Source organism: Stegastes partitus, unplaced genomic scaffold (assembly GCF_000690725.1).
Source record: "Stegastes partitus isolate 25-593 unplaced genomic scaffold, Stegastes_partitus-1.0.2 Scaffold971, whole genome shotgun sequence".
Classification (NCBI taxonomy): Eukaryota; Metazoa; Chordata; class Actinopteri; family Pomacentridae; genus Stegastes; species Stegastes partitus.
The window spans coordinates 46,752-65,118 of NW_007578702.1; the positions used below are offsets into that span (position 1 = coordinate 46,752).

The 18,367-nt window shown below is 42.0% G+C and overlaps 1 protein-coding gene across 1 annotated transcript in view; it reads left to right on the top strand.

Annotated features, from left to right (window-relative positions):
• The first annotated feature begins 2,437 nt into the window (after positions 1-2,437).
• Positions 2,438-18,367, top strand: part of fbln1 (fibulin 1) — a 34,519-nt gene continuing 18,589 nt past the window's right edge. The window contains exons 1-9 of the mRNA XM_008294558.1: positions 2,438-2,707; positions 6,801-6,903; positions 8,620-8,749; positions 15,177-15,336; positions 16,413-16,466; positions 16,556-16,642; positions 16,893-17,030; positions 17,141-17,278; positions 18,354-18,365. Coding sequence (XP_008292780.1) covers positions 2,653-2,707; positions 6,801-6,903; positions 8,620-8,749; positions 15,177-15,336; positions 16,413-16,466; positions 16,556-16,642; positions 16,893-17,030; positions 17,141-17,278; positions 18,354-18,365 — 877 coding nt within the window. The 5' untranslated portion in view covers positions 2,438-2,652. The remainder of the gene's footprint in view (positions 2,708-6,800; positions 6,904-8,619; positions 8,750-15,176; positions 15,337-16,412; positions 16,467-16,555; positions 16,643-16,892; positions 17,031-17,140; positions 17,279-18,353; positions 18,366-18,367) is intronic.

Consider the following 18,367-nt stretch of genomic DNA (forward strand, 5'->3'; position numbering starts at 1 on the left):
TGTTTTTTAAAAAGTGTTGTGCTGAAAAACCGTGAACCCAGGTCCTTTTGGGCCCCACAGTCTGCCTGGCTCTGTTAGTGGCCCTCTGCAGATTGACACAGATGTGGCAAGACAAGCTTTGTTGAGCTTCAAAGGAACTGTACTGCACCCCCACAACAAGATTAACACTGTTTGAATGCGACCTCGGCCACTCCAATTTCCTCCACCTGTGAGCTAGAAGGTCAGTCCGTGCTGCTGTTTCTTGTTAAAGCCTGAACGTAGATTGGAGCTGGAGAGGTGGAGCGAGGGCTTGCAGTTTCTGGAAGTTGGCCTTAGATGTTCACTGCAGCCAGCCGGCCAACTTTGGAGCCTGGCACTGGTCTGGCTCTCATTTAGGACATTCTTCATTCCTTATATGGCGTATTATCTTTTTTCCACATTGCGGCAGGCAAAGATAAGATAAAGGACAGGTCAGCAGCAGAGAGGTGTTCTTTGTTGTTGTGATCACTGTTACAGTTCAGAGAGAGTTTCCACAATCCACGACTGATAGGTGACTGCAGGAACCAAGTCTGCACTGCTATAGTAACAGTCATTCACGTCAATGCTTAGCATCACAATTCAATCAAGTGTTTTTAATCTTTTAAAGTGTTTTTCTTCTTTTCTAACAGGAACATGCAAGAAGCCTGCTGAAGGTAAACCATTGCAATAAACACCATGTCTACTTTTGTTCTTGTCAAGGTTATATTGCTGTACTGTAGTGAGGACATTGTAAGTGCAAACTGACTCAGAAAGTGTGAAGTTTTGCATCTGTAATGACAGAAAAATAAAAACAGACACCATGTTTTCTATGATGGATTACCTCCACACACAAACTCTGCGAGCTCATTTCCACACCATAGCCCACTATAGGCTAGGTTTTTAGAGTTGTTTTTATTAGAATTAAAAGGCATCCTGGTTATAAATGCTGAAAAAGGCACAAGTATTTTCTGAATAAGAGATAAACTCACATAAGATTCAGTTTAAATCCCTTCCCTCGGTAGCCAACGCTGCAATAGTGGTACTGCATAATGAAATGAATGGAGGCAAGTGACTAGTCTGGAAAGTACAAATAACATTCTCAAACGCATATCATGCATTTTAATGGGGCGAAACATGCAAAACATTAGCTTGGTCTATTAAGATGTGGTCGTATAGAAAGATTGTCAGCGGAGTACAATTACCATCAGGAAATACAGACTGTGGTGGACCGAGAAGCAAAGAGATTAAGACACCACTGGTTACACACTACACTTTTAACAGTGCAGTTATCCATTTATAACTGTCATATAATTGTGGGCTTTCCTGTATGCTTGTGGTGTCCCGATATCAAGTCCTCAGTGATGTTTCTTGACTGGCTAGACTGGTGGTGGAGACATATGGCTCTGATTAGAAGATCATTTAACCTCTCTCTGTCACCATGCCCAGAGTCAGTAGACTGATTGAATTTGCAGAGAGCCTTAGTTGGTACAAAATGTTTATAATGCAGTCTAGCAATTATTTCTGCACCTCTTGCCAAATCCGGTAGACTTGTGTGTGTGTGTGTGTGTGTGTGCATCCATGTATGTCTGTGGTTTGTTTATGCCCGGCCCCTTCTCACAGCTCATGATCACTCTGGCAGTTGGTGAGCCCACATCTGTGGCACAGTTACAAAAGCTTTAATTCATTAACTTTATTGGAGAAAACACAGGCTCAGCAGTGGGCCTAAAGGGACCTGTGATACCACTGCACACATACAGTATTCATAAAGGAAGGATGCAGTAGCACAGGCTCCAATTTGACATCCAATCTCAAATCTAGCCGAGAATAACCGTGAGTGATTTGAAGAGAGTATTTGTTTTTGGATTCCCATTATTTCGTCTCCCTGTGATACCCAAAAGGTTTTCGAGGCTTACAGTCTGGACATAGCCGCAACACATTTTAAAAATACCCCAAAACCAGCTCCAGATGTTGAATAATCACTACAATCATTAGTCACAGACAGAAAAAGTCTACCCTGCCATTGATGGGGAGACAATTTCCATGTGTGCACGCATACTTCACGGCACAGTAGCACAAAGACACTTGCAAATCCTAATGTAGGCTAAAAAATATGACAGCCCACAACTCCCAGGGCAGTATTTTAGGGTCTTCTAATTTCCAGCACGCATAAATATATCAGTCATCTCCAATATTTTAAAAGGAGAGGTCATTTGCAAATTCCTGTCAGAACATATAGTGGTGATAAACTTCAGTAGAAGCTCACTTATGGGTGGAATGACTTGTAATCTGCAAATTCTAAGGCAAATATTTTCAATTGCATTAACAAAAAAAAGTAATTTGTGTTTTATGAGGAGAAAAACTCTTTTTGATTAGGAATAAGTGTGCGTCTGTGGCCCCAGCCCGCCCCTCACGGTGCCATAATTAGACGCTCATTCCTCCAGTCACGCTGCAACTGCGCCTCTCGACTCCATCCTTTTTCTCATTCTCCTCTCATCTTTTTTTTTGTCTTTCTTTTTTTTTTTTTTTTTTTTTTTTTGAAACGAGCACCGCTGTTTATTCACACGTCCCGCAGAACAAGCAGCGTCGGACAGTCCAGCGAGCTTCCAACACATTTTTTAAACCGCCACTTTCCAGCTCGATCCTTCTGCTCATTCAATGGCTCTGTGCGCGCTGCTGCTCTGCGCTCTGGTCGGAGTCCTGCGTGGCCAAGGTAAGTTACCTTTGTGTGAGAACTTTTAAATGAAGACAGACCCCAAGTACGTGTACATTTTGTGTGTGGTACTGATTTTTTAACATTTTATATTGCATGAGGACTTTTTTGCTATGAATTTGTCGAGGTCTTTCCAGCATGAATCAAACAGATAACAGACAAAGAGTGAGATCAGGGGAAGTGATGCATTTGTCTTGACTAGTTGGGGCATGTGATGAAAGCACAGTTTACAGAGCTGGTTGCTTCAAAGTGTTGCAGGTCTGTGCTGAAATGAAGTCATGTTGAAAATTCCCTTTATTTCTTTACACAGTGATTAAAACACACACTCACACAATTACAGCTTTAGAAGTATGATATTTTAATTAGTTATTGTTTTTTTTTCCTGCCTTTATTATTTCCATAATATAATGTATGCATGAAGTAATTTTTAAACACTGCATTGTGTAGGACAAAACTTCCAGTGTTCCTCTACATAACTTGAAAATGTCATGCCAAGAAGTGTTATTCAGTTTGTGCCACAGCCTCCATTCACTTTGATCTATAGACTTCACATGGAGAGTGTTAACATGCAGTTACATATAGATGTGAAGTGAGGGTTCTCGCTGCCCACTGTTTCTGTACTTTCTGCCCCGCAAGTCAAAGGCCAAGTGCCTTGGTATGCCGTGATGCTATGTTAGAAACACCAGTGTCTCAGCAGCACAGGACGGTCTAGACAGACGGGCGTGATTTATACTTGAACAGGGTCACCAAGGCGTAGGAAGAGCCGTGTCCAAATGCTCCTGGTCCTCTGGTCACACATGGGGCAATTTTCACAGTCGGCAGGGGCACTTTTCTCTAAGCTGCCCTCTTTGTAGGGGGTCAGCTTTGAGTGCAATTCAGGTAGGTCTCAGCTCTGACAGTTATTTTAGCAAAATTCTCACCAGTGTGTCATGTGTCATGGACTTGTTTGAAGTAGGAATAAGACATTAGAATTATTATTATTAGAATGGATAGATAGATAGATAGATAGATAGATAGATAGATAGATAGATAGATAGATAGATAGATAGAATGACTGTGTGGGTGGATAACGCGTGCCTCCACAACAGCCTTTTTATATCAAGACTGACAGAAATGTCCAAATAAAAGCCTTCAGTGCAGCCTCTGAAGGAGATGCACACTTCTGTTGTGATGTCTGGCTCGGGCCAGCTACTCTGTCTGGGCGGAGCTCCACCACTGGGCTCATTAAGCCTTGTTTACATGAGGCGTCTAGACGCAGGCGAGCCATGTGCAGCTCTGCCAAGACCGAATGGCCCTCACAACCAGCAACGTCATCCAAAATGGAAATTAGCCCCTTCTCCTCCAGACAGACAATGCATCACAGAGACAGACAACCCATGGCAGACTGTATCTAAACCAGAGCACGACTGTGCCTGGTTTTACTTCTTTTGATAAAACTCAAGAAGCCACGCAGCTCCGAGGCACTTCTGCTCTTTCAATTTAGGTTTGCAAAGCAGCAGACAGCGGTGGCATTGGAATGATTGTGTGATGCCTGGTGGGTTAGAGTTGGTTATCAGCAGAGAGCTACTGTGGGGAGAAAACTCCAAAGCAGATCACTGGGAGCTGACTTGTGACCAACTATTCCTGTCACTGAAAATATACTGACTGTGGCGCTGGAGAGACAGGAATAAGGATTAGTTATTTGGTGGAGTCTGGAAAGGTACTTCTTGGATGCCTTTCCAGTTTGAACACAAAATTGCGTGTTTTGGCAAGAGGATGTAAATTACTTGGACAACGTATACAGAGTTGGGAGAATTGCTTTATCAGGGCATTTCACTTTTGGTCATTAACACTTTAATATGAGCGTTTAATGGTGTGCAGTGCAACTTTATATTCATATTATCAGCTTCTTGTAGGAAAACACTGGAACTTTAACATTCAGAGAGAGTGAAAAAGGAGGGCTAGATAGATAAATGGAGAGAGAAAGAGAGTTTAAGTGGTTCTGCTTGGTAGGTCTATGAGAAAAGCTTTTAAAATGCCATTTCATTTCATCCAGCTGCTACAAGGTTTATTGGGCAGAGGATACTGGATGTGCCAGACTTCCAGAAGTCAGCAGTGAGTCAGCTAATGTGGCTGTCTAGTAATAAATCCTGTATCCATGATTACTCCATTCTGCCATGCTTCGTGCAGTAGCAGTGGTGTTTTAATTCCGTGCTTTGTTTCTCTGGAACCTGACTCACTTTCTTTAGAAACCGCACATGCCAAATATGATAAACTCTTAGTCATTGTTATGTCTTACCCATACTTAGTTATGGGCTGCAGAACTGGGGTAATTTAAACCCTTTAGCTGTTGTGTAGATGTATTGTTAGGCTTGCATTGTGTTGCTGAAAAGCTTATCAATATGGAGACTGATAATGACTATTCCTGCTTTTGCCTCAGCTTGACTAGTTTGATTTAGGGGTTATAATAAAATTCCTCCTGCCCCTCTGGGAGAAAGCAGCAGATCTATAAAACTGAGGACTGCTATTCCAGACACTTGTCCTCCCTAACTAATCTAACTTATTATCTAAACTTGCACACTCCTGCTAGACTTCTCCCAGCAGACATTGTGTCTCAAACAGATGGCTTTGTTCAGTGCATTTCACAATCACCATTCCCACTCATTCAGAGCATTTAGTCACTAACCAGCAACAACTCATATTCTGTTACACTGGATCAACAAAATTTATTTCACGGTGAGTTTGTTTTCTCTTTTTTTTTTCTCTTGGGAAACTTATTTTTAATAACAATTTGGCTTACTGATGCTGGTTTGAGCTTTAGGCAAAAAAAAAAAAAAAGTCCAAGAAGTCGATCTGCCAAAGCTATTTCACGTTTGGCAGATCACACAAACCACAGGCGAATGAATGTACTTGATGGGATTGCGATGGCTGATTGTTTACAGAGTCGAGGCATTCCACACTCTCTAATCCGCATGTATAAACAGCCAGATCACCACAGAGTTGGTTGTGCTCCAGTCAAAAAGCGTCTCTTGTGTCTGCAACAACATATTCATCATTCATTGTCTTTGGCAAAAAAAAAAAAAAAACCCTAAAGGCTGTTTAAATTGTCAGACAGATTTTAAATTTTGTTTTTCCATCTTTCGCGGAATAATAAGCAATTTGCCTTAAAGCACAATGGAAAGATCCTCTTTTGTTTGCTCAAGATTATCTTTATTGTTGCATGAGGGCAAATGCAGTGAGTTCCCATAATGACAGAAAACAAAGAGGCAACATCTACAATAAATTATAAAAAAAAATAACCAATGAAAGGGAAACTCATGCCAAGCACAAACATTCATCAGTGCTAATGCAAATGTGTGCAGTTGTGCCAAGGTTATGCAAGAAATACAGCCAGTGTGTTAACTGCCATTAAGGCGTGTCAATAGCACTTGGGTTGAAAGAGATGTGGTGGCTGTTAGTCGTCCAAACAGGTGCCCTGAAAGGAGCCTGGGGGCAATAACTCAAACTTCCAATGCAGAGGATGGTTCCGGCTGTCCAATATGGCACTACTCCTAAGAACCTGCCTCTTACAAATGACCAAAAGCTCCTCCATTAGATCTTACGTCTAACAAAACTTCACATTTGGACAATTTTTGGTTTTTGAACCAAGCAGTGAGGCAAAAGTTCCAAACAGATTCAAAGAAACTTCTGCAAAAGAGATTCATCATGTCAGTAGAGATGCTACAAGAGATAATCGCAGGAAATTGTCAGAAGTAGATCCAACATGGGATTCAAAGCATGGTTTGTTGTCAAGAACAACGGGTTAGACAGACAAACGTCTTTATGCTTGATCATAAAATATTACTCGTGATGCCATTTGATGTATTTTGCGTGTCATGAACAAGTGGATTGATAAGCGAGCAGTCTCAAGGCGGGTGTGTTTAAAGTCCTTCTGTATGTGCAGGCAGGTGTATTAAGTAAAGATGCAGCAGTGCTCCATGTGGGATCTACACATCTCCTGCAGTGATTGTGACAAATGCCACACATGAAAATGACATCACGACAGTGCAGAGCGATCATTTACACTTTTCAAACTGCTTTTTTTGTGTTTTATTGTCATTGTTCGTGTGAGCAGAGCAAATCACCATAGAGGACTGCTGTAAAGATGGCCAGAAGCGTGGCAACGATAACGAAGACTGTGCCGCCCTTCCGCTCATTTCGGGGTCAGCCACATGCAGGTAAACAGGTGCTGTCTGGTACTTTGCTCTCAGTGGTTCCAGATGTATGTTTTAGGAGGGCTGTTTAGAGGATTCACCTGGGGCTTTTTCAGATTTACAAGTCATTAAATATTGCTCCTTTTGTCACAATCTTACATTTTCTGTTTGCACTTCAGAAGCTCCTGCAGTATTGGCTCCAAGGGATTTGGCCTTTACCGTGTATGAGGGAAATGACTGCAGGCCCTTAATATGAGATTACTTTACCTTACTCCCATAAATCTCTAGGCACATTATTCACTTCACGTGAGAGCAGGAAACACTAATAGTGATGGGATAATAACAGGCCTGCTGGTAACCCTAGAAGGTGTACTGCCACAGGTTCAGGGCACATGAGCCAGGGCGATCTGCTGCTGCGAACACTGATGGCAAACACATTTACCATAGCCACCCTAAGTGATCCCAAATTTGTCTAAATTATAGTGTGAGGGGAAGAAAGGGAAAAGGGCAGGGATTTGTGGGGGAGCGGGGTGTATTTGGGGGGGTGGAAAAGGGGAGAAGTGGGGGGATCAGAAGAGGGGCTGTTTCAAAACCCAGGAAATACCTTCGAGGTGAAACGCGACATAGAGGAGGATGGAGAGAGGCAATAACAGGAAATCTGAACGATTACTTCAGACACCAAAGGGGAAAAAAAACGAAGGGAGAAAAAGAGAGGAGAAAAAAGAAAAGAAAAACAGGAGCGCGAGTGTGCCCTTAAAAGGTTCTGCAGAGGGAGGTGTGTGCCTTGACGTTGAATTTGAGATCTAGAATAGTTTATGTGGAAAGATATTTCTGGTAAAGGTTGATAAAGGGGTTTGTTGGAAATGAGAGCGGAGAGGTGAGGGGGTGGTTGTTTTATGCTTTCTGTCTTGTAAAACTGCAGTGAGACGGGAGATCCAGAGCAGACTAAAACAGTCAGCCTTTGGTAAAAGACTGGACTGCACCGACAAACAACAAATGCCAGATAATACAATGAAACTGGACATGAACTGAAGAGTTACGAAGCTGATATTTTGATAGTGGCGCTCCCATATGAGGGGCTGTTTTTGTCCAAAATATTGCTCTTGACGTTTAACTTATCAACGTGTCACCCGCTTTATGCTCATTGTAATGTTTTATAACCCATGCGTGGCATTTCATCACCGATTTCTGAGGAAATCTTGCACTAACTCTGCCCTGCTGATGTCACTGACTGCAAGAAAAGCAAATTTACTGGCAACAGTTAGTCACCAAAATATTGCCCAACTGTTCTCCATTCTTACAGGATGTAGCGTGCTTATAATAAGGGAGTATTTAAATAATTTTTTTTTTAGCGATGTTATTCTAAAATTCAAAAAGCCACAATCCCACTGGGAGCAAAGAGATGTAGAGGTGGACAAAACAAACTAGGGACAGGAATGTTGGTTTAAACTGGGGCCGAAAAAACAACAGAACAAAGGCCTCATGTCGCGCCGCTAAGGGCCCGCGATGTCTGCTTTGCAAAGCACAATAAACTTGCAGCGCCCTCCTCTGAACCCACTCAGGAACCCACTCATCCACGCATTTTTTAGTGCGACGCGAGATCCCCGTCAGCCTTGCCTCGGGCTGATTTTAATGGGCTGCACTTTAAGGCAGAGCTGCTTTGCTGCGAGGAGATTATTGAACAGGCTGAGAATAAATGCACCACCTGTGTTTTGTGTTTTTTGTTGTTGTTGCTTACAGGATAGTGCAGGAGCAGTGCTGTGTAACGGTGCTTGAAGATAACATGTGCACCACTGGTATCAACATGGCCAAAGACCAGAGTGCCTGCGATTCTTTATTCACCAACACCTGCGAGACCAAGACTACAAAGGTGCGTTCCTACCAGGATGTGCACACGCATATGTCCGTCTATAAATGCTGCAGTAGCTGAAAATGCTGGAAACTGAGACAAAATAGACCACTGTGTGAACCCAGAGTCTGTATGTATGTGGTCAGTGGACAGCACATCGCTCCGCTGGACAGCCAGTTTGAAAGCCAGTGATTGATTAGAGCAATGGAATATATCTCTATGTGCTTTTGCGTGTGTGCCGTGAGCAGGATGAGGCATGTCACTCCAGGGAGGAATGGAGCTTGTTGCTGTCAGATAGATTATAAATTCAGCTCCGACTCTAGAATCATTCACAGGCTCACAGCCAAGCACTTTTCAGCCTTTCTACATTTTTATTCCTTCTCAACCGAACCCTCCGTGCCCCTTTATTTTCACAACAAACTGCACATCAACACATCGCAAAGATAAATGCCTGGCAAAAAAAAAGGGGATGTGCAATTTGATGCAGTTGATTCGAAGGGTGAGATAATTATCAGTGGGGCAGCTTGTCTTCACTTGATGAACTGGGAGGTGCAGGTGGTGGCTTGTGCTCGAGTGAACTCAGGTAAGGTGAGTATTAAACAAAAGATTGATAACAGGACAAGAGATAATGGTACAGTCGAGTTTGTCTGCGCGTTAATCAAACGAATCAAAGGCATCTTCAGAATGAAAGTTAGTCCCCACCTGAAACCCTCGATGACATAGAAGAAAAACAATCACCAAAGTATTTAAGAACCACTTCCGAACCATTACAGACATACGCGGCCTCTGAAGGAAACATGCTTCTTTGTGTTTGAGTTCCACTGTATTTTGCTTTTCCTAAAGGGCTACAGGAAGGGAGTTTATTAGCTTAGCTTAGCACAAAGGCTGGAGCAGACGGAAACGCCCCATGGCTCTGATCTACCCACCAGCCGCTCTACGGTTTACTAAGGCCAGTGTTATGGTTTTAGCGTCCCGACTTCCCATGTCTGCAAAGGTTCACGCAGGATTCGTTGCAGACCTCAATATGCAGCTCAAATTTTGTGCTGCTAAACGGGCAGTAGTGTACATGCTCGGCAGAAGTGTGTGTTATGCATGCATGCACCAGAATCCTCCAAGCAGGTATAATCAAGGCTTTACACTCATCGGCCATAACATTAACGTCACCTGCCTACTACTTTCTCGGTCCCCCTCGTGCTGCCAAAACAGCTCTGAACCACAGAGGCATAAATTTCACAAGACTTCTAAAAGCGTGCCTGTGGTATCAGGCACCACGAGGTTAGCAGCAGGTCCTGGAATTCCCAGAAGTTTCAAGGTGGAGCTTCCCGTGTTTTTCCAGGCCATCCCACAGACACTTGATGGGATTAAGATATGGAGATCTTGGAAGCCGACTCAACACCTTGAGCTGTTTTCCCTTTTCCTTAAACCATTACTGAGCAATTCTTGCAGTGTAGCAGGAAGCATTATCCTGCTGAAGGAGATCACTGCCTTTAGGGACTATCAAAGGGGTGCATGTGGTCTAACTAACATCCACATAAATGCCAGGACCCCAAGGTTTCCCAGCAGAACATTGGCACACTGTCTCCGCCAGCTTGCCCTCCTCCCGTAATGCCCCTTACTGCTATCTCTTCCTGAGGTAAATGAAGCACACACACACCCAGCTGTCCACATGATGGTGAAGAAAATGGGATTTATCAGTCCAGTCCACTTTCTTCCATTGCTACGAGGTCCTGTTCTGACAATCATGTGCCAATCATAGACACCTTCGCTGGTGGTCAGGGGTCAATGTTGGCACCTGACTGGTCTGCAGCTACACAACCTCATGCACTGAAAGCTGCAATGTACTGACACCTTTCAATCATAGCCAGCATTTGGATTTTTAGCAATTTGTACTACGGTTGCTTTCCTTCTGTGGGATCAGACCACACAAAATATTTGGTGTTATTCTCTTAACCTGTTGTAGCTGATGATCGGTATATCTAACTTTGTTCACAAAACAGTTCAGAGAAAGACAAAACAGCTCTGTGGAGCTGGAGGGACCTACATCATTCTATGTAGGTTTATGGTGTGTCAAAAAATATGGATTCTAGTTGCTTTAAATGCTGTATTTTTCCCCCATTGATTGGTATATGTTAATTAGTTTTATTCATTTCAACCAATTTTCTGAGATTGCCCAGTTAGAACTTCAGTAATATTTGTACTCAAGGCCACATGTTGCTTGTGGAACAATTTGATAGAGATTTTAGGCTCATTTGTTGTATAGTCTGCAATCACATCACAACAATAAACAAGACGACTGTGAAGCAATGCAGATGAACACTAAATAAACAGTGGCTGTGGGCTGAGGTATTTAAAACAGGAAGAGAATGCTTAGTTGTCCTTGTAAATGCAACTGTTTGCGTGTTTTCCCCGAAGTGGTCAAAATCTGATTACTCTAAGAGTCTTTCTTAAGTAAGCTTTTTGCATTTGAAATCAGGACGTACATTTGTTGTTTTCATTTGTTTGTTGCCTCGGGAGACATCAGTTTGCCTGATTTCTCTGAGATCATGTTTTGAGTCAAATTTATTTATTCTCAGGGGCTAAGGCAGTTTATGATTGTGCAAGTTTCAATAGCAGCATAGAAATAAGCACAAGGAACCAATGATTACATTTAAAGTGGTGATAATGATCATTGCAGCACTGTTTCATTACGGGTAAAGCTGTGGAAAACTACATACTTGTACCATATGACTGCTTGTAGTGTGATCAAGTGGCCCAACACAACCACTGCATGTTGTTTCAATACAATAATTCAAGAGAACTATCCACGCCACTGTAACACCAACAGCTGATGTCAGTTTGAGTTGCATTTGGGATATATTTCTTTCTTTGTAGCTGAACAACAGTACCCGATCAGAAATAGTTTACTATGCTGGGTATCTCAACCAACCAGATTAAACCTTCTAAAACTCGTTCTTGTAGCTCCCCACACCAGCAATACACAGTATTATTGGTTGAGTGAATATACTGCCATACAAATTTGTTTTTATGATGCATTATGACACAGTTTAACAGCTGTGGTGAAAAAAAAGGTAATACTCTGGGGAACATCATCAGCTCTCTGTCCCTCTAGCTATGCTCTTAATTTTCTGCCTTGAACATGAAAAGAATTGCACTGCAACATCCATCCATCCATCATCTATACACCGCTTAATCTTCACTAGGGTCGCGGGGGGTTGGAGTCTATCCCAGCTGACTGAAGGTGAAGGCAGGGGACACCCTGGACAGGTCGCTGGCCTATTGCAGGGCTACACTTAGAGACAGACAACCAAGCACACTCACATTCACACCTATGGACAATTTCGAATCACCAATTAACCTCAACATGTTTTTGGACTAGTGGGAGGAAGCCAGAGAACCTGGAGAGAACCCACGCTGCACGGGGAGAACATGCAAACTCCACACAGAAAGATCCCGGTGCCCCCATCGGGATGCAAACCGGCGACCTTCTTGTTGCACTGCAACATGTTCTTGGTTTTTCCACATTGCCACAGTTTACCTACATACTCTATGTATGGTAGACAATGACAGCAACACAATGCTGAAGTCTAAGAAGCCTAACAACTGTAACAAACATCACAAAACAGGTTCAGTACAGTGCAGTGATTTAGAAAATCCAGCAAATGCAATAAATGGCAATCGCAAGAATCTCAAAAGGCATACAAGGGCTTGTTTTACCGTTATGATCTGAAAAAATGCCGCAAACATCCTTTTAGACTTATGCAGGGTGTAAAAAAAATGGAGATTGTTTGTTTACAATTAGAAAACTGAAATAATATATGACAATATATGATAGAAATCTACTCAAAACTTCCTCAGGCTTGTTTGTATCCTGTATGGTTCAGATCCCTAAATATATTTCTACGTGTGAATCAGTGCAGAACAGTTCTTTCTGGGTAAGAACACAAATACGAAGCGAAATTGGTTGCAGGAAACATGAAAGTTATGGAATCGATTACTTGATATGGAGGAAGGCAGGATGACAAGAGGAATATTTATTTTGGATAAACAAAAGATTGTCTCTGAGGCAGAAGAAGTGCGTGCACTGTTCCAAACTCTAGGTTTGTTCTGTGTTTTCTCAGATTAAAGGGCAGTGGGCTGGTGATGCATGGATGGCACAAAAAACTGTGTACACTTAGGATGATGAAGAATGATTCTGGCAGTGAAAATTATGTTGTATGTAATTTGTACCTTTTCTGCTCAGTTTGGAAGAACACAAGCAGATTTGTTTAATGTGCTGTCTGAATCATGTAGCAAAAGAGCTCCATTTGATTTTCTATTGTGTTCATCAGGAAGTGCACAATAGTTTGTTTAGTCAGATAATAAAAAGATGTTGACTGTGTAAGTGGGATGATACGCAAAGACAGAGTTGCCTGTTTACATGTGATACGTGCATTAGACGGTTACTAGAACAAAGCCTGGTAGTCAGAGAAGAAAAGACCTTATCAGTGTAAGATGCTTTCATGTTTTTCTCTGTGAACTGTATTCAGGATAGGACATCTTTGTGTTTGTGTGGGCACATTTTATGTTTGAACATTTTTGAACATGCAAAGCTCTAGATTTTATCCATAGACTGTAGATAAAAGTGGATGAACCCATGAGCTTTTGAAGCTCAGTGTGGCCACCCTGACAGCACCGTACTCCTCCTGACTCCCGGCTAATCCAAAAATGAGAAAAGAAGGGGAGTTGGAGTGAAGCTGAGGTGGGATATGTACAAGGTGTGTCAGAAAAGTTTCAGGACTGGTGTCACAAAAGATATATTTCAAATCCAAATTACAAACTACAAGTTTTCTCCTTCCAAGTAATACCCCTGGAGTCTAACACACGTTCCCAGCCTTCTCTGCCACGCCGCCATGCACTCCTGGAAGGATTCTTCTGGGATCCTCTGCAGCTCTGTCTTCACAGCCATCTTGATGTCGTCCACGTCTTCATAACGGGTCCCCTTGATGACCCCCTTGAACTTGGGGAAGAAGAAAAAAATCCCACGGAGCCAGGTGGGATGAGTAGGGAGGTTGCTTCAGCATGGTGATGTTCTTCTCAGCCAGGAACTGTCGGATGCTCAGGGCATTGTGAGCAGGCGCGTTGTCATGGTAAAGCAGCCACGACTTGTCCTGCCACAACTCTCGCCTCTTCTCTGAACTGAACGAAGCAAATGGCGCAGGATCTCTTTGTAGACGTGCTGGTTGAAGGTCTAAAGGGGAAAACTCATAGTTTGTGGTTTGAAATACATCTTTTGTGACACCAGTGCTGGAACTTTTCTGACACACCTCATAGGCATCTCTGGGACATGGACTGTATCATGACAGGACCCAACTGTCATTTAATGCAGCCATGACCCTAATTAGGAACAACTTTAAGCCCTAATATATATTTAAACGAGTGAGTTTATAAAAATGTACCCATATGCAGTTGTTATGAATGCTAAAAGTAGCTATAGAGACCAAAACCATTTTTTGTTCCAGACCCTAAACATGTTTATTTGTTCTGTAAAGTTTGCTATTTTAACACTATGGGAATTGACTCGCTTTGGAGCCAGCCTCATGTGGCCATTTTAGTAACTGCAGTTTTTGACAGTTCCACACCGGCTTCGTATTTTAGCCCTGCAGGTCGCTGCTTGCTTTTATCCAGTTCCTACTATTCACAGTCTATTCTGCCCTTGAAGTTTTCCTTTCCTCAAGTTTCCTAGAACCTGAAAGTTCTTGGAAAACTTGTCGGACTGGAGTGTTCTAGCACAGAGTCAAGGCTGCACAAACATGTACCCACACATAAACAAACAAACACAGACAGCAGGTAACCGCCACTGCTACTCCACTGTTAAAGCTATAGTCTTTGGCAGTCAGTTGTGCAGTCACTATCATAACAGCACAGATACAGTTCATACTATCAGATTTCAGGTGTATACCAGCGTTCCTCTAACTGAAGGTATCCCATCCCCCCACACTCTGCACCTTTCTCCTGACATTACCAGGTTGTCAAAATGATTGATTGAGCATGCATCAGCCAGAGGGGATGATGTCATCACATCACTGTCTGTCTGACCGTCTGTATGTTTTTCTTAAGGACTTAGTTCTTTTTTTTATTTTATTTTTTAGTCCTGTCTGTCTGTCTGTCTGTAGCCTGTCAGGTTGTGTGTCTTCTCAGTCAGCCTCCTTTTCTGTCCATCTTGTTGATTGAGAGTTCGGCTGTCTGGCCATCTAAAGCACCTCATTCTCATTTTTCACGTACAAAACGCTTTCTGATCTCCCCACTGTATTTTACCAACCAGCATGTCACACAGCAACCTTATCTTCCTTGTCTTCATGGTTTTACTTCTGCTGGTACATGAATTCCAGGCAATGTTTTTTTCCTCTCCACTCCTAGAATTTACTTGCTATGCAGTCTAATTTTTTTAATTGTATTTTGTTTTTCGTAGATGTGCTGTGACTGTTGTCTCCTGGGGAAGGCAGCCCAGGAGAATGGCATATCCTGCGACCACAACCTGTCCGTGGGCTACCAGTGCAGCCTGGTGTCCCGGGCCTGCTGTGTGGATGGAGCCTCGGACAATCAGACAGCACCCACACCCCAAACTGAATGTGGGTAAACATATTCAAACTGAAGCAGGCAGGCGTTTGTTTATAATGAAGTGGTTGGTTTATTTTTCAGTAGGGTTGAAAAAGCAAAATACAGGGGAGAAAAAAAAATGTGTATAATCCCAAGAGGATGCTTAGGTGAAGAAACGTAAGGTCACACTGCCCCCTGGTGGATGCATATTGTCATTGCTTGATGTTTTTTTACTAGAGGTGGATACGTTCAAGAGAGAATTTCACCTTTTGGCTCATACCTGAATACAAGCTGTTCAGGTTGAACAGTAACTGTAGGAGTTGCACATAATCAGTATGTTAGTAGCAGACACAAAAATTGTAAAAATAAAAACAAACAAACACAAAACAAAACCAATCCAGATGAGTTTCATTTTGAATAGAAATGAAATCTAATGTCTGATTTTAGGCATGTACATGCTGAAATAACATTTATTGATGCAGTCTAATTTGTTAAAGATCACAAATGATTTTTATTTTTTTTTTTAAGTGAAGGAAGCAATCAATACCATGGATGAGCATTTCCTTCTTGAACTTGCAGTGTACTGATGACAGTCTCAAAATCACAGACCAAGACTTCCAGGATTTATTTCATATATATGTCTACCATAAACCAAAGAAACAAATTCTGTCAGCTTGTGGGGTTAAGATTTTTAAATCATTGTGAGTCTTCAGAGTTGGTGTCTGCTTTGAACGTGTCGGCCCAAATTACTCCAATACTTGAACTTGTTATTTTGTAAATGTAGAGTAGTTTCACAGTGTAGGTGAGCTGCTGTGCTCCAGCTACTGGGTGGAGATAAAAGTGAGAGCTTCATAGATCTGCATAGAGCAACAGTGTAGACTTACATCTAAGCCATTTTAACTTAAAGGGACTTTTAATACAACAAAACAACAACAAAAAAACAACTACAAATGCCATTTAACACGTGGAGATAAAGTTTTATGAGTGAGAGGGAGAAACACAGTGAATAAGGTGAAAGATTATGGCTTCTGTAAATAGTCATTTCATGCATAAGGTGTTAGGATGTGAGTGAATTAATAAATATGCTTTTCTTCTCTGTCTCCCGCAGTGCTAAACCAGGATGACAATACGGAACATCCAGCGCCAAGCGATGAGTGCAGTGGTAAAACATAAGCAAGCAAATCTGCTTTTCTCCCCTCATCAGATCCTTAACAATGCACTAGTCATTAACATGTTTTTGTTGTTTCTAAGGGAAATGTGCTCATCGCTGTGCGGGGAATGACACTTGTGCCTGTTTCACTGGATATAAACTCAAACCAGATGGAAAGAGCTGTGAGGGTAAGATGAATTTGTGCTGTTTTCCATCTTCTGATTTGAATATTATTCTTTCAGTATCCAGACTCTGCATATAACAGCTTGTGTGATGAAGAAATCAGGTAAAGCCAAAACTAAAGCAATCCCTGTGGAATAGTTTTGGCTGTATTGGATATAACAAGAGCCTCAGCAGTGTGGTGGTGATTTAGATGGAGACACACAATGAGGTTTTTTTTTTTGTTTGTGAACATGTGAAGCTCCTCTCCTTTCTCAGATATCAATGAGTGTTTGCTGGGAGCCAGCAACTGTCGGGCCGGAGAGCGTTGTATCAACACAGAGGGCTCATTCCGTTGCCAGAGAGAGGTCAGCTGTGGGACTGGCTATGAGCTCACTGACAGCAACAACTGCAAAGGTCAGATACCTTTCCCTTTTTTACGGAGAGATACTATGAACACTGATCTGTGTATTTGCAGGTATTCACAGTGTGTTCTGTGGCAATTGTGCTCTGATGTCTACAACCAGATATTGATGAGTGCGATACCGGAATCCATAACTGTGGGCCGGAGTTTGAGTGCCAAAACACCCAGGGCTCCTTCCGTTGTCTCCCCAAGGTTAAGTGTGGGGCTGGCTTCATCCAGGACGCCCTCGGGAACTGCATCGGTGAGCATCTGTAATGAAAGAATTGCAGTGTCCTACACAGAGCTTTGCTGTAATATGAAAAGCTTTCTTTCCTGTTTTTATTTTTTTTGTTGTTTTTTTTAATCTGGGCAAATACTGGTCCTGCTTATAAGACTATTTGTGGATAAGAATCATGATGTGATAAAGGGAATAGTGTAGAGAACATCAGTAGAAAATAAAAAATAAACAAGAAATATACTTAAATCCTGTAGTTATTCCATAAATTATTCCATATAGATGTGAAAAATAACAAAACTGCACATATCTATATTCTTCACCCTTTTCCAACCTCCTTCACACGGCACCAACATCAGGGCAAAAAGTTCAACATATGACAGGAAAACATCCAAATAGTTAATAATAATACAATGCTACCGCACACTCTTTAATAGATTCATCTCATTTGGAACTCTCAAAGCAAGATCATCTTGATTTGTAGTAAAAAACAACAACAAAAACCAATCACACTGGAATAACATTTCCTGATTCCCAAACCTCATGTTTCTGTAACACCTCGACCTGTCTTCTAGTACCGCCGGCAAGGAATTCTGTGCTTGTGGAAAATATATTGCTGTTAAAATAAATGGACAGTAGCCCCTTTAGAAAACTTGCATGTGCCCCAATCAGACCAAAACATTCTAATCAAGATACAACAGGAGGTTTTTGGTGTCATATTTGTGCTCTTGTGGGGATAAACGCTTGTGACACTTTGGATTTTTTCAGCGCCGCCCTTAGGACATTTTTAAATCTCTTACTAGTTTTGGTGTTTGTACTGCGTTGGTTCACTCCATTCAACACGATTTATAGTGAATACTCCACTGGATTGCTAGCAGCACTTTGGACATTAACTTTTATTATTTGTCTACCAGGATTCTGAGTCTTTGATCCTTATTATGATTGTGGTAGGCCACCCAACAGGAAAATACAAAAAAAAAAATCAGGAAACTATTTGGACTGTGGAGTCAAGCTGATGTCATGTTGTCATGTCATGTTGTGTAAGGATCACCAGAGCGATGTTTTCATAATTTAACAGTGTTACCTGTGTCTCTCTCCTCAGATATCAATGAGTGT